Consider the following 16097-nt stretch of genomic DNA (forward strand, 5'->3'; position numbering starts at 1 on the left):
ATACATTTAACATGCTTGCCTTCCAGATGAAAAAGGCTTTTTGCCTTTCTTCCTGGGGAGATGAGCTGAATTCACACCCATAAACAGTAGTGGTTGTTTTAATGTTGGGGTTTTTTTTTTAATTGGAACAAAACAAAACCTAGATGTGAGTTTTGTTGCTAGCTGAAACAAAGCCAGCACAGCTCTACCTACAAGTGAGCCTGAGCTAGAGCTGAAATGGATTCAATTCCCTGCTGAATTCTTGGCTCATTGAAGACTGTAAGTCCAATTGGACTTCAAAGTTCCTGGCAGGTATTGCACAGAAGCGTTTGAGAGACTGAAAATGTGAACCTCTTTTGGAAAGGGTCTGAGACTAATACTGAAGTGTCTGCCTAGTTCAGGCTGAGGTTTCATGTAAGGTATATTTATTTTCTAATATCTGGGAAGATCTTAGCTCCAAGGCAGATGAAAACTTTATTCAAACCAGGTGTCATTGATGTTCCCAACCTTTGTTTTGAAATATAGTTGATTCATAGGCAAGTTCCAGAGTTGTCTTTTAGTTGGTGGGATTTTGGGATTTTCAGTTGTGGTGGGTTTTTTTTTGTTTGTTTGTTTGGATATTTGGGTGTTGGGTTTTGGTTTACGGGCTTTTTTGGGTTGGTTCTTTTTTGTTTTATTTTTTGGGTTTTTTGTTGGGTTTTTTTTTCTTACAGAGGACTAGAATAGGAATAACAGGAGAAAAACTGAAGAGCAACTTAACATCATCTAGTATCACCATTTCCTAGGACTTATTTATATCCTGCCTTTGGAGATTATTTCACTTTGTTTAGGAAGAATTTTAATTTATACCTAATATACAAAAAATGAGTATGTTACACCAAAGTCTTGGATCTTCCAGCTATTAATTTCCCGATTTGAGGTCTAGAAATCAGCACAGTAATTTCTTTTATTTTCATACAGAAATGCTATGTGGATATTGCCTGCTGTATACTACCTTGAGTTCCCAGAGCATATGTGGCAGGAGGAGAGTGAAAGAAAGGAATGTTTTGACAATAAAGAGAAGAAATATATCTTTACAGGAAATAGGTGACATTACATTAATCTGCAAGTCTTCAGGCAGAAATTCTTGCTTAAAGGATGTCAGGAAATATGGGAAATATGGGAATTACTTAAGGAATTAAGGAAAAAAGTATGCAGTCCACCAAAATGGTTTAATGTGGCCAGGAAAATCTACCAGTCAATCCATGTACCTACTTTTATACAGACACATATTTCATGATGGTTGTGAAAAGCATTGAAAAGTTGTCTAGTCAGAGGAACTATTATTATAAAGTAGGAGAAGCTCCAAATACCTGGTTGAAGTAATTTAGGAAAAATTCCAAATATTGTCATGTTTAGGTGATTCCTGAGACTGAACAAATGTACCACCTATGAGTTTCACTTTGGCATATGAGCAAGTGGTTGTTTGAAATTGTACTGTGGTAAGATAATTTGATAGCCTTTATCAGTTTTTAACATGTAGTAATTGGCTAACCACTATGTGCTAGCAGCCCTGACTCCCTGCTTGGTGTTTTATTGCTGGGTGTAAGGTAACTTCCCTTCTGGTTGCAGTTCTGTAGCATGTCATTAAAAAATGCCCATAAGCCAAGACAACAAATACGTTTTAAATACTTTGTGACATTTAATTATTTCCCTGTGGTTTGGAGAGTGCCACTGCACTAGTGCATTAGTAAGTACACTTTGAAAAGTGTTGTGATGAAATTACAGGTCAGATCTTTCCACACAATGCAATTCCCTTATTCTTAAATCAAATAACCATCTGTTTGGGAAAGTGTTTTTGCTCTGAAGAGTTTATTTTCTTTCTTGAAATACATTTAGCAGATGTTTCAAGAGAATGGCTTTATGTAGGCTTTTGTTCAGTAGGTGGTTTTACTGTCTGTTCACTCAAAAAAGTCTAATTGGGCGTTGCTCAGCCAAACCCAGCTCTTACGCATTGTACTTCACGTTGTCTCTGGGCTTGTACAGGCTTTGTATTTTATCTTCATTACCATTGCTAAAATAATGCCACCTCCATTTCTAGTGTACAAACAGTTTTAATACAGTGAAAAAGTACTGCGTAACTTTGGCTTATTCACGTGTTTTCATAAAGCTTAATAATGGAAGACATTTACAACATCACAATAACTACTGGGTTAAACAAACCAACAAATAGCACACACTTCTGTCTAGAACACTCACTCTAGTGGGTTTCCACTGACATGTTTACTTGCAGAATACCTGGAATGGTTAGTCTAGGTTGCCTTATCTCTTAAGGTCATTGACTTATTTTTCTGTTCACAAAGAGATTTCTCTCTCATTGATTTATTTTCCTTTATCATTAATTGTAATTGTAGAATTGTAATTGTAGGTTTAGAAACCCTAACCAGTTTGCCATATAACTCTTAAATACTGTAATAATAAGTAATACCTTGTACATACTCCCCACCTTCTGAAGCTTTCAAAGAAGTAAAGATAATCTCTTCCTTGCTTCAGATCAGGGAGTCAGAAATTTGTTTTTACTCAGTGACCCTTCTGGTAATGTAGTAATAAGTGGTAATGCTGCTTGACACCTTTGCAGCCATTTGTACCGCTCTGCTGTCTGTTGCATCTAAATAGAGCCAATTGTCCAGATTCACTTTCTGGATTCTACAAGAAAATGAGCCCTGAACACACTAGGCTCAGCACAGTGGTCTGTAAAAGTTATTAGTCCTTCTAACACATAAAAATGAACATATTACTTTGACAGTGCAGATGTGCTTGTGCTCAAACACATGTGCATGTGTTGCTGTGCATTCAAAAATGCTTCTTCTCTGGTGTCTGGGAGGCCTTAGGCACAATAGATCATGAAAAACCAAGGTGATCATGAAAGACCAAGATCATATCACATGTGATTCAGGACACCACAACTAAGCACTAGGATATGCTTTATTAAGTAATGGAAGGATTCTTGTTTTAAAATTGGTTTCTGAATACTGTGGGTTATTTCAGCTGAATGTTGTTTCTCCCTGGCTGCTGCTGTTCTGTATTATGTCAGTGCATGTGTCTGGCACTGGAAAGTGCTTGATGTTTTCTGTAGGTCATGCAAGATGTTTGATGTTTTTTTGTTGACTTTTGAGTACATAATTGATAGAATCCCCTGTGGCCAAAATTTCTGAACCTTTATATATATCATTGTGGTCAATTACAATGAGTCAAGCTGTGTTACATTTCGCTCTAATTATAATAATCAAATATGTAATGTTCATAATGAAAGGCAGATTTGTGGACATTGTAGCAGTGCACTGACTCCAAGTTTTCCTGCTGCCTTTGCCAGATAAGCAAGAGGCTGGTGGGGTGAAGAACATCATGAAGGTAAATGGAGATTTTAAGGAAGTTTTCTCAGTATGTTTTCTGGGTAATTTATTTTGAAAATCAGGTTTACTCATGTAATTAATGATGTAATGTGTCAAATTCTTAATTTTCAGATACTATTAATAAATAATATTAGCTCAGCTATTTTGCTGACCTTATGGACCTTATTGCAAACCTTTCATTTAATTTCAGATGAGCTTGACAGGTATTAGCTATTTAAATTGGAGCACAAAATCTTGTGGCTAAAGAACAAAAACCAGCACAGTCCTTCCAGTCATTTTCTATTAGATTGTAACTGTTCTGATTTTCATATGCATTTTCATGGAAACAATATTTACCAAAATTGGTAAATACCTCTAAAAACAACAGACAGAGGAACCATCCCCCTTCAGCCTTTGCAGCTATCAGCACTTTAGGCGCAATATCTTCCTTTCTTCTTTCAGAGAAGTTGTGTGTTCAACAAGATACTTTGTTATGCTACACTCTGGAAGAGTGAAACCATGCCGACTTCCTAGGTCTGACATGAATCAAATAACCATCTGCAGTGACAGATCATGTGCTTGGAGGTTTATACTTTAAGCTACCCAAATATCAGATAATCCTAGAACATCACAAGAAGAGGTGCAAAGCAGTTTTTATGATTTAATTCTTTCTGTTTCTGTGGCTTATACAGTCCATTTAGGTTTATACTGTTGCTAAAATCCTCAACAGCTTTAGATTTGAAGGGATTTTGCTGTCTTTCATATATTGTCTCTCTAAGGAAGATCAGAGTAAAACTTGTTCAGTCTTTATGCTTGTAGGAATTTCAGTCATAAAAAAAAGCATTTGTCCACTCATTTTTGATTTCAGATCTGAATTTGTCAATGACTGTCCTTAAATTTCTCTTGAGACTTGTTGGCTTTTAAATGAGTACAGTGCGCTCAGGTGACATCCTTATGTTGGAACAGAGGTGGCTGATGGACTCTTATGATCAAAGAAAACCCTGTGGCAGTGGGGCACTGAGCCACTGAAGACAGTGGTTTGTAATTTGCTTACAACAGGTCTCAGTTTGTGCCATGGAGCATGCAAAATATGTGTTGATGCTATCAAATGGAATGAAAAGAACACCCCCAAATGCTGATGGAATTATTCAGGCTGTACATAAAATCTTACTCATATTCAAATGAGAAGCATCAGTGCAACACAAGTATTTATTTCCATAGCATGTTCTAATCTTCCTAGTCCTTTTAAGATTAGAAAGAGTGTTTGGTTTCCTTAGAAAATCTTGGTCTAAGAGAATTCTCTCCAAGTTTTATATTTTTAGGGGTGGGAAATAATGCCTTACACCTGAGAGGAGGAAAATGGTGAACTTCTAACCGAGTTTAGGGCTCAGTATTTCAAAACACTTAGGAGTTAAAAACTTGGAAATAACAAACCTGGAGGAAAAGCTGGACCATCTTCACAATCTTCTGCATAGTTTGATGAAATTTTGCATTACTTGAGGTTACCCAAATATTATGATCCATTGAAAATACTGCAGAGAAATGTTTCAGCATACTTTGTTCAGTATTGTTTTTACTAATATTGTCTGAATGAAAAAGAAAAGAAGTTGCATCCTAGATGTGCACCCATTAAAGCTCTCTAAAAAAAAGAGAAAAGAAAAGTTCTTGGTAGTATTTGATACTGCTGGAAGACAGGATGTATATTGCTTGACAAAGTGAAACCTAACTGAGGAATGGGAGTAATGGTCCAGTGGGCAGTCTGGGCCTCCAGAGACCAGAGTTCAGTTCTTGTTTAACTATAGGCTTCTTGTATGACTTTCCAGAAAGTCATTTAGTCTAGTTTGTGTCTTTGGGAGTATCCCATTTTGCATATGGGGAACTGTCTCAGAAGGGTGTTGAAAATAAAATCCATTAATGACTGTGAAACTGTATAAATGCCTTCAATATGCTGAAGCTTGGCCTTGGTTTCAACATGTTTTTTTTCCTCTGAAAGTATGTCTGGTTTTATGGATGGTTGCCTTTTGTTCCCTGAAACAGGCTGCTAATAGATTTTATTCAGGCCTGGAGTTTTTGCTTATCTGTGCTGCTCTCCAGCAATGATTGTACTCATCTCAGTATGCTGCCACATGTTATTATTTGAGTAATATAGAAGTTTAAATTATCTTTTTAATTAATATTGCTTGCACGTGCTAAAACTGTATTTCAACAAGTCACAGAAATCACATTGGTCAGTAATAGGAACAAATAGTTCAGTGATCAAAGATTTTCTCAGTGATAGTTGTTACATCTTTTGCTGTGTATGGCAAATGTGACATATGTAAGCAAGGCACATATTTTGCAATATGTCTTTCTTACAGCAAAGCTGCTCTTGTATCAACTCCTCTGTCCCATCCCTAATTTGCATCTTGCCTTATTCCCTGTTTCCTTTTGAGCAGTATATCTTTTTTAGATGTGTCCTTGTAAGTTCTCTCTGCACATCTAAAAGCTAGGCTGTATTTGGAGAGAAGTATTTTTAGTCAAAGAGAAGGCTTGGAATCAGAATGGCCATGCTCAAACTACTTCCATTGCATTCAAAGATGCCTGTTCTATTCAGCTGAATTTGGCCAGTCATTCTGTTTCTGGTTACATATGTCTAAGGGCATTTCACATGTGATAACTTCCATGGCATTTGATGAAAAACACATGGGAACTTCAGATTTTGTTGTATGCATCTTTTGTTACTTATTTATAAAATGACATTGCAGAATCTAAGCATAGCTTAATGCACAGATTGAAAAGAAAAGGCATGCATATTCTAGTAGTCTATTTTGGAGGTATTTATGCCATTATGTTTCTAGGCATAAAATTAAACATTTTTAATGAATAATGAAGATTGAATTGGTCCTTTTTTTCTCTGTTTGGCTTGATACATGGAAGAACTGAGAAGAAAAGAAGGGTTCCTATCAGTCTAGGGGTTTCTGCTTTTGTTGGGGTATTCATTTCATATGTAGGGTCAGCCTGCTGGCTTCTGGCAAAAGTAGTAATCCATATGACTGATAAGACTGTCAGTGCAAGTACTCACTGAAATGAAATGTGGGTATTTAATAAATCTAAAAATAAGAATATGTCCATTTCATTCTTACTGGCATATGAAGACTGAAACATGCTTTCTTTATAAAAGAGACTTCCTTTTATAAATAGTTCATTTTTCTTAGAGCATCAGCAAAATTTCCAATTCAAAATCACTAAGCATCATTTTTAATAAAATGTAAATTGAAACAGTCGACTTGCTGGGTAATGGAAACTTGGTTTCAGGCCTCCAGTCTTTTTCCTGAGTTCCTTCCAATGCTGTTTGTAGTTCAAGGGGCAGAACAGAGATTTTGTGATGGTGGTCAGTAATCTGATGCCTGAATCTTCTGCAGGGATGATGTTGGTAGTTTAGGTGTGTGCGTGCATACTGGGATTTGAACTGCATAAAGTATTTTACTGAAAGCTTAATGAAACAGTGTATAGTGCTGCCACAAACAGAGCATTAGACATGTCTGTCTTTAATACAGCCGTCTGTTGAGTGCTGTAGCAGTTTTTCAAAAACCTCCTTCAGCACAGACATCAAAGTCTTTTCGTGCACCTGTGCTTCTGATCTTCTAATATTTTTCTTATTTAAAAATGGCAAAGGGAGGGGAGCAGTTTTTCAAGATCAGCAGCTTTATTTAAAACAAAACACAAAAAGCCAAACCCCCCAAAAAAGCTCCCTCACAAAACTCATGCTGCCAATTCAGGAATTGTTAAAAATGTCTTTTTTGGATGTTTGGAAATTCGTTATTTATAAAAAAAACAGACACCTGCATCTTCATTTTCCTCTCCCTTGAGTAACCCCTGGCCTTGCTAATGCTGTTTCCTGCCTGGTCTATTTACAATACAGCTGCTGAGATAATTTTCTTGATCTGTTGCTCTGATGACATCAGCAGGACCTGTGAACTCTTCTCCTGGCCCTGTCTTGAAGGCCAGTGGTCAGTGGAAGGAGGTGCTTGCATCATCCTGATCCTGATGCATTCAGCAACATGTCCTGAAAGAGAGAGAAAAGCCTCTTCTGTAAAGCCCTCTCAGGTGATGAGAGAAACCTGAAGACAAAACAGGTGGCCCCATGGGGCTGTCCACTGAATGCAGGCTGGCAAAGCCTGGCATAGCTTGGGTGTTCTGGTGTCCCCTTATTTACTCACTAATTCGTGAAAACCAGCAGGTTGGTCTCCTAAGTTATTAGTGTCAATTGGTGATCCCCTGTTTCTCACCTCTTGCTGGCCTAGTGTTGTACCTTGATGTCTCTTGTGACAGGAGAGGGTCGGCTCAGTGTCATTTGCTGGCACGGGGTAGGCAAGGCCACCTTTCCCTGCTGTGGGATAGCAGGCTGCGATGAGGAGGCAGGGGAGAGCGCCTGTTCCCAGCCACAACCTCCGCGTGCAATTGCCTTCAAGTAGCAGAAGCATGGGGCAAGTTCTGGGGTTTCTGCTGTGGGAGCAGAGCACACATCCTGCCTGGGCCTGGCCCTGGCCTGCCCCCATCCCCAGCGCTGGGCCTGACAGGCCGGGGCTGCCCTGGTGCCTCCTTGACCACCTGTTCCTGTCTGGAGTGGTGTGACACAGGACAGGTCCTGGCAGACAAGGTCCCTTGCAATCTTACCTGTCTGGTTTTCTTACTAAAATAGGTTGAAGATACACTATTAACATACAGAAGGTCATGTCACTCAGTCTCTGAAATCATGTGACAGTAACTGCTATGTTACAGCAGAAGCTACTGAGTACTTAATGTTTTAGTTAGTTTTATTTTTGAGATGTGTAGCAGCAAAAATAGATTTTAATTTGTTGTGTACCATTAATATACTCAAACCCAGCAATATTTAGATTTGCTGATTGTGTTTATCAAACTTGTGATAACATACAGGAAGATCTGTAATAAGCTCTTCATTTTGGTGTCTAAACTTACCGGAGCTTATTCTCATAGCCTGTGACATCTTGGAAGTACAGCAGCTTGATACTGAACACCTATATTTCATACTGAGTGAAAGTCCACATGGGTAGAGACTTCTAAAAATCCACCAGAATGGTGCAGAAATAAACGAATTTTGTGTTACAGATAAAGAGGATAAAGCATGTATTTCTTTCTCCCAGTGGGGATACAAAAGGAGTACTATAAACATGTGTTAACTGACTGTATGAGCTGTGTATGTTCATTTCCCCTGTTCTGTGGCCAGAGCTGATCTGTCTTGCTGTCACAGTGTTGTTTTCCACATTTGCATATCTGGGCTCAATATAAATTACAGTAAAAAAGTTGCTCAGTTGTGGCATTTTTTGACTTTCGTGAAAATAGTGGTGCAAATATATGTTGGAACAGTACATTAAATATTTGAAATGTAAAATTCACTGAGCTCAGACTTTCCACGTGTCCACACTTCTTTTTTATTCCGGTGAAGGTGCAGGGTCCTCAACACCTCTTTGCAAAAGGAGGCTCTATTGTTAGAGAATGTGTCCTGCCTACATCTTGACTTTGTGAGGTTTGGAAACTTCTTGTTTCCTGCATGTGCAGTTACTTGCTTTGGGAGCCGATCTAAGTTTGATTTTGGTTTTTTTTTTTTCTTTTTCTCTTCTCGATTACAGATCGACTTGGAGCCAGAAGGGAGAGTGTATGTCATCATAGACCTTTCAGGATCATCAGGTGAAGGTAGGGATTTTCAATATTTTATCTTACTCTTTCATGAATGGAATCTCCTAGGGTCTCTGCAATGAAAATATTAGAAGAGGTGTGTGCTGATATCCTCAAATCTGTATGAGCTCAAGTTAAAATGAACACATTTTTTTCTCTGCCTTTGAGTCACTAAGCAATTACACTTCATCTTACCCTGTTAATCACTGATGGTAACAATACCAGCTAAAATGACCATAATGAAATGACCATATTTTAGTAATACTAACTTCCAGAAAAAACTTCAGAATTCTTTAATTTTTGGAAGAATGCTAACCGTTATCTAGGTAGAAAGGATACGATGTCAAAGATTACAGGCAGGAGTTTATTTGCTTTTTAAATTATTTAATATTTGGAATTTTTCCATTGCAAGTAATGACCAGAACATTGTAATTATATGAGGTGTTTTAGTTTTTATGACACAGCAGTTACATGTTGGAAAAAGCCTTATATATGGAAGAGAAGTATTTATTACATTCTTAAGAAAAATTCTAAAAATATTTTTCTGCTGCTTACTTTAAACAGAGTCAAGTGATATGTGGTAGGAATAAGATAATTTACGGAGAAGCAAATCTGTGTCTCTTAGTCATGCACTTGGTGACAGCCCAATCTGCCAAAATGGCCTAGATGATTGATTATCTTAAATTATGTCCGGCAATCAGCTTCCCCCAGTAGCTCATAGAGTTCAGTTAAATTAAGTTACCATCGGTTCACAGTGCATAAAGAAAATTCACATGAACCCTGACAGGAGCTGAAACCAAAAATACTGTGAAATAAAATTATTTTGCTTGACACAGAGAAACACCCGAGGAGCATGTATGTCTTTATGTTCTTTGTAATGAATAGCTGCACTTTGACCAGCTACTAGCAGTAGCTTGCAAAAACACATATTGCTATAAATCCTGAATTTTAAAAACAAACTTTATCTTATTGCCTCGTTTTGTACCCACATAAGATAGCTCTACCATTTTTTTCTTCCTGCATATTCAAGAAAATATCAATTAAATAGTAGTTTCCACATATCTTTCTGACTGGCATGACAAGGATCACCTGAAATGTGGTTAAAGGCATTGGTGTGATTCTGTTACGGGATAGGTAGATGTTCTTCCAGTATTCCACTGTCAGCTAATTGATACCCAGGTGAGCCTGCTGTTACTACTTCATCCCAAGATGCATTCAACTGTGTCAGACTGTCAAAGGGTAGAAAAAAATGGTGTTACGTGGTTCTTCAAAAGTTGTTTAACTCTCTCTAATCTTTTACACAGGAAAGTAAAAAATGGCTATCCTAATGTCTCCTTTATTATGTGGTGCTAATACCACATAATTTCAAATGCCACATATCCTGTGGCACTTGAAAGGTATGCGGAAAGAAATTTGTGTTGCTACTGTAGCATTGGAGGGGAATGTGCAAATGGAAGCAGGCTAGTGAGGGAGAACAGATTATGAAATGCTTATGGAAAGCTCTCAGGAAAATCAAGAGGATTTAGTTGAGGTGAATTTGGTAGAAATTAGAGAAGTTCGTGCACTTGCAAAATGCAATAGAACTTGTATACTTTTTGAGCTTTCCCATGCAATAAAATAACTGTGTAAAAGTGTTATGTAGAAGAATTTCAGAATTCTCTAGGAGGGTTTGAGTTTTACTCACAAAGGAAAACGGACCAGGTTTGTACAACTCTTTGTAAACCATTTTTGTAGTGTTTTTAGTGATACTATGAAATCCTGTTATTGGGCTGTTTCATTAGGACTGGCCCAAATAGTTTTGGATATTTAGTTATGTTATTGAAGCACCTAGTTTAACATAACAACTGTGTGCATCCTTGTAAAGTGAATAGAAACACCTAGACCACATGGGAAGTAGCTTATTCTGTATCTTTGAAAAATGCCGCTTTCATTTAATGTACATGTACATATATATGTAGGTAAAGATAATGTATCTGAGAGGTATTTTGTGGATTTCAGTGGGCCAGTTCATTGTTGTTGATCTGTATTTTTTGAATATTGTAAGAACATAAAGTTATACTAGGTGCATCACTTTTGAGTGGCTAGGGTTGGTTAAAGTGGTTGCTACTCTTGACCAAATTTCTGAACCAAGATCTTATTTTTTGCACTCCAGTCATCACTGTGAATAGCAAGAGTACATAGTATTCTTTTCATGATGCACAGATGGGTATTGCTATTTCACCTGGAATTTTGGTGGGGAAAAATTGGCAATTTATGAAAGTAGAAATACTCATAGTAACAATTTTAACTGAAGGAAGCAATCAAGTTGCATGTTTCTTGCAAAAATGTACCATATTCTCACAAGTCACTCTTGTCTTGTAATGCTGTGTACTGAAAATTGGACTTTACTAATATGTGATATAAGCTGATTTCTAGTTACCAGCAGTCAGTAATGTAGCTTCAGTTATTTGGCACTTCTAAAGTCTTTGTCAGACAGATATCAAGGCTCTCTTTTTGTATAATTGACTTAAGATTAGTTCAATCCATTAATATGGACAAAGAGCATTGTTCTCTACTGTACTGCCTCTGAAAAGCAAAAGTCCTAATTTTCCAAGCAAGCCCTTATGTGAGTAAATTGATATACAAATTGAAAGTAAGTTTATGTTGTTACCATATACCTCTTAAAATCCAATTGCTGCTTAGTCCCAGCTGCCAGATTGCTTAACCCTCTGTACTGTTTGCATTTGTATGGCAAAACAATGAAAAACAGTTCATTGTTATAAGCTGACTTCCTCAACAAAGCACATGATTCCTGTTCCTCCTCCCTGCCTTGTCTAACTGAATCATTCATGGACTTGTGTGCCTTAGATGTGCAGAACAGATGGAAATCTGGCTGATTACAAAGGCTGGTAAAGAGTACCTCTGACTCCCTAGGCAGAGACAGTTGTTGAGAGCCACCCTAGCATATCAATATTGGCATCTGGCAAGTATTTTTACATGGAAATATAGAAAGAACAGTGGAGTTGCTGGCTTAGCTACTTTAAGTTTCCAGTGGACTGTGCAAATTTCAGGGAATTTGGATTTGTTCTGAAAAAATAATTTTCTAAAACTTGGTTCCATTCAGTTCTAGTCTTTAAAGCAGAAAAAGACTAGAAAACACAAATGCTAAAGTCTGAGAATTGTAAAGCAAGCTGCATAAAAAGCCCTTACAAGAACATCAACAAACCCAAGAGGAGTGGTGTTTATCATCACCTTTTTACACTAATCCTGCTTTGGAATCTCATTATAGTTTCTGAATATTTGTTTCTGCACTGATAGGAATGGTGAATAACTAGTTATTTTAGCAGTCTTCTGTAAATTCTGTAGTAGGAACTGTCCAGCCCACATACTAGAAAGAAAATACTATATAAACTGTTTGTCACACAGAAGGTGATGTTCTCAAAAGTTAGAATCTAAATTTTTCTGCTTGAAAATGAAGGTTTCCATATTGTGCTTCCAAATCAATTCTGCAAAATAATATACCATTTTGGTGATGTTGACATAGGAAGAGGTTGAGAAAATAGCTCTTAAAATAAGTCTTTTTAATTCCCCATTTGAAACTATGTAAGCAGTATTTCTGTAACACCTGTGAGTCACGTCTTTACACTTCCTTTGCCAGAACTGATCTCCGGAGTTATTTACCTTCTGTGAATTTACTTTATTTAAAACGAGTCTGTGCATTTAGAGTAAATCTATATTTTTTTTCTGTGAATGGAAGCAGCTGTATCAGTGGAACCTTCCCAAATGTAGATATGTAAACTAAGCTGTCTATTCACAGCCTAAAATAACTGCAACAATTATTCAGTAACAGTTACCTGCAACAGTTAATCAGTAAAGTTATATCTATATTTTTAAAAAAAAAATAATTCAAATGCTTTGGTTGTATTTCTTTAAATGTTTCTAAGTGCTTAAGGAACTGCCTGCCCAGAACTTTAAGGGATATTTCAAAAACAAATCCCTTTGGTCAAACAAATGTGGCTTCTCAAAACCTGACACACAGTATGAGATGGAATTTGTTAGATAGATTTGTAACTTATACATTAACATAATTTGGTACACAGATATGTACTGTGCCATATGCAAGCACATAGCACTTTAAGCATTTCTGATAGCTTGCCTTTGGGAGACCAAATCAAAATGTGGGTGGCTGCAGTTGTTATTTTACCAGAATAGTTTGTCAGTCTTCAAAGCATGTAAGCAGTGAATTCTGTTATTAAGTAAACATATGATGACTCCCCTTTATGTATGCATTTATAAGAAAAACAATGTTTATAGTAGACTGGTGTTTGTAAAAAGGGATTGGCTGGGAAAAGATCCATTGTATTTATTCTCTTACTTTCCAAACTGGATTAAAGGTTTTCAGTCTTGTATCTTGAACTTCTACCTGGGCTGTGGAGAAGGATGTGTCAGTGTGTCTGTCTTCTCCTGTGAACAGGAGAATCTGCAAGACTTGCTGCCTTATTCATTTCTTCAGTGCTACTTGTTGTGCAAGGTCATATTGATTTTCTATATTAATTCAGTGTGCTGTAGTGTGTGCAGGATTTCTGTAATAAAGTGCACTCACTGCCTGTTTAATTGACATGTTTTGGCAGTGTCTTTACATCTATTTTTTTCATCTTTTAGTTCTCACAGAACTTTGTAAGTAAAGTTTTTTGAATTACTTGAGAAATACTTAAGATCTCCAGTGTAGCTGATTAAGATCCAAATGCTGGCTAGTTTAAAACTTAACTAATATGATGACACAATGAAATTATTTAGAAACTGGAATAACAGATGGTCAGCAAGTGGGCAAGAGAGGTAAATTGCCTGAGGAATGATTAAAACATTTTCAGCAAAGTCAGTTTTATATGTACTGAAAGACAGGTGATGCTATATTTAACAGCTTGTGACCTGCCTGCTGCGTTTGTCATTGGAGGTTTCTTCTTTCATTGGAATTACTAGTTTATGTGGGACACAAACACATACATTTACTTGCAGTAGCTTTGTTCCAACTTAATTCTTAAGTTACCATTTGAAATATATTACTATTAAATCAACTGTGGACAATTTCAGAATAACCTTGATACGTTAGTTTTTTTCTTATCTGTGTTTATTATAGGTAACATGCAATACAAATTTAAGAACTATTCAAAACTCTTTTCTATGTTCTATATCTAATAAATTGTAATGATTATTTATCATTGTTAGATGTTCCAATTTGCATTATGGAATTGTATTTTTATGCAATCACAGATACCCAAGTGGTATCAAGTGGGCAGCTGAATGGCAATAAAATACCACAGCTTCTAATACATTCGTCTTCAGATTCATCTGCTTGTAGCATACTAAAGTTGCACAAGATGAAGAACATAAGGTGATATTTTACAATAAAGCCTGCCAGCTGAAGTCATAGTATTTTTAGAATGGAAAACATCTTGTTTACATTTATTATCTGGCCTTTTTGCATTGGAATAGCCAACAAAAAAAGTCCTTAGAACTGTGCACTAGGTTATGTATTTAACATGTAATTCAAAATATATGAGTTTGTAAGAGATTTTTCATTTTTTTTCTTAGATCATTTACTTCAAGGCTCTAAGATTTGCAAATATTATTATTGTTGATTGGTGTGTCAGGACAGAAGGTCTGCATAAAAAAAGTATTAGTAGCAGAGAGTGATTCATAATGACATTTTTGTGTCCCATACTTCATAGATCTGCAACATAGATACAACTTGTTAATCAAAATATCCAGAGGATTTGTTTCAGGCATTCAACTTTGGTAGAATTGATACAGCAAGAAAAAATGGCATTTCTGTTCCATGTAGCATCCTTTTGCAAAAATCTGGTTATAGAAAATATCCCACAGGATAAAAGCTTTTTTGCTGGTGCTTTTCCTTGAAGTACTTGTAATTGTCATTGTCATCATCATTAATTATTCTTCTTGTACTATAAGGGCTCAGTGAATGAGATCTGGTTGTGCCAGAGAACAGTGGAAGGTGCTTAATCAGAAATCTCAAAGTCTAAATCAGGGTGCATTTTTGCTTGGTTGTTTCAGGAATTTGTGTTACTGAAGAGTAGTGGTTTCTTTCACTAACATCTTCTGTTGCAAATACAACTTTGCCAGGCTGCTTGTTTGTCAGTTCCTCATAGCCATCAGCTGCTGATCTTGGCATGCGCAACAGGCAGTAAAAGAATTCTAGGGTTTGTTATGAATTTATATTATTGACTCTGTACTCGGACCTGAATGTTCTTCTGGCAGGTGAAGAGCAGCTCACCTTTCTTAATGGAAACATTTCTCAATTTCTTGGAAACCTCAGGAGGTAAAAATTTTTCTTTATTTCCACTGATTGATCTCTTCATCAGGATGTATCTCTGTTCCATCTTTGCTGTTCCTCCTGGCAGCAGCATCTCTTTCAAAAGGTTCAAGTTAATCACCAGCATTTTACTGCAAGTAATTGCATTTTAAGATTTCTGCACAGGAGTCAACCACCTTTTTTGTATTAGTTTTCTCTTTGCTGGTTTTACCATTTGTTTGCAAACATTACATCTTTCCTAGATTATTTTTGCTTGTTAATGAGGATGGATGGAGAACTTTATTTTAATAACCCATGCACTTAAAGTAAACACATGGAAGAAAAGGATCACAGTCATAATAGGTTCACTATTAAAAACCTTCTTATCTCTTCTTAACTCTTATTTTGCCCCCCAGAATTTGATTGAACTTTCAACCCACATTCTTACTTTTCTATGTATGTTAACTTTGAGAAGAAGATGAGTGCTGGGAATGTTTTAGGCAGACCTCTAAGGAGTCTGGGGAGAGTATGGATCTCTCTGGGGGATCTAAGTAGCCTCTGTAGCTTTTCCAGAGCTGTTGGTGTAGCAGAAAGGATCTGCACAAAAAGATCTGTTATGGCATTGGGGCAAGAAGTCTTCCAGTGGTAAAATGTAAAGCATCTGTGAAGTAAGGATGCTGTTTGACATCTGGGAAACTATTTACTGAGACACGGCAAGCCACTTGAAAATTACATTTTTAGACTCAAGGGTGGGGCTTTTGCTGGGAATTAAAATAACCTGA

At 36.8% G+C, this 16097-nt stretch overlaps 1 protein-coding gene across 2 annotated transcripts in view; it reads left to right on the forward strand.

The window, feature by feature from the left end:
- The window catches only part of PRKCE (protein kinase C epsilon), a 288604-nt gene that overhangs the window by 90938 nt on the left and 181569 nt on the right, over positions 1-16097 (forward strand). For both annotated transcript variants that reach the window (XM_005523392.3, XM_088052704.1), the window contains exon 2: positions 8981-9044. In XM_005523392.3, coding sequence (XP_005523449.1) covers positions 8981-9044 — 64 coding nt within the window. The remainder of the gene's footprint in view (positions 1-8980; positions 9045-16097) is intronic.

Source organism: Pseudopodoces humilis, chromosome 3 (assembly GCF_049639895.1).
Source record: "Pseudopodoces humilis isolate 2021_Gansu_Grassland_sample_001 chromosome 3, ASM4963989v1, whole genome shotgun sequence".
Taxonomy (NCBI): Eukaryota; Metazoa; Chordata; class Aves; order Passeriformes; family Paridae; genus Pseudopodoces; species Pseudopodoces humilis.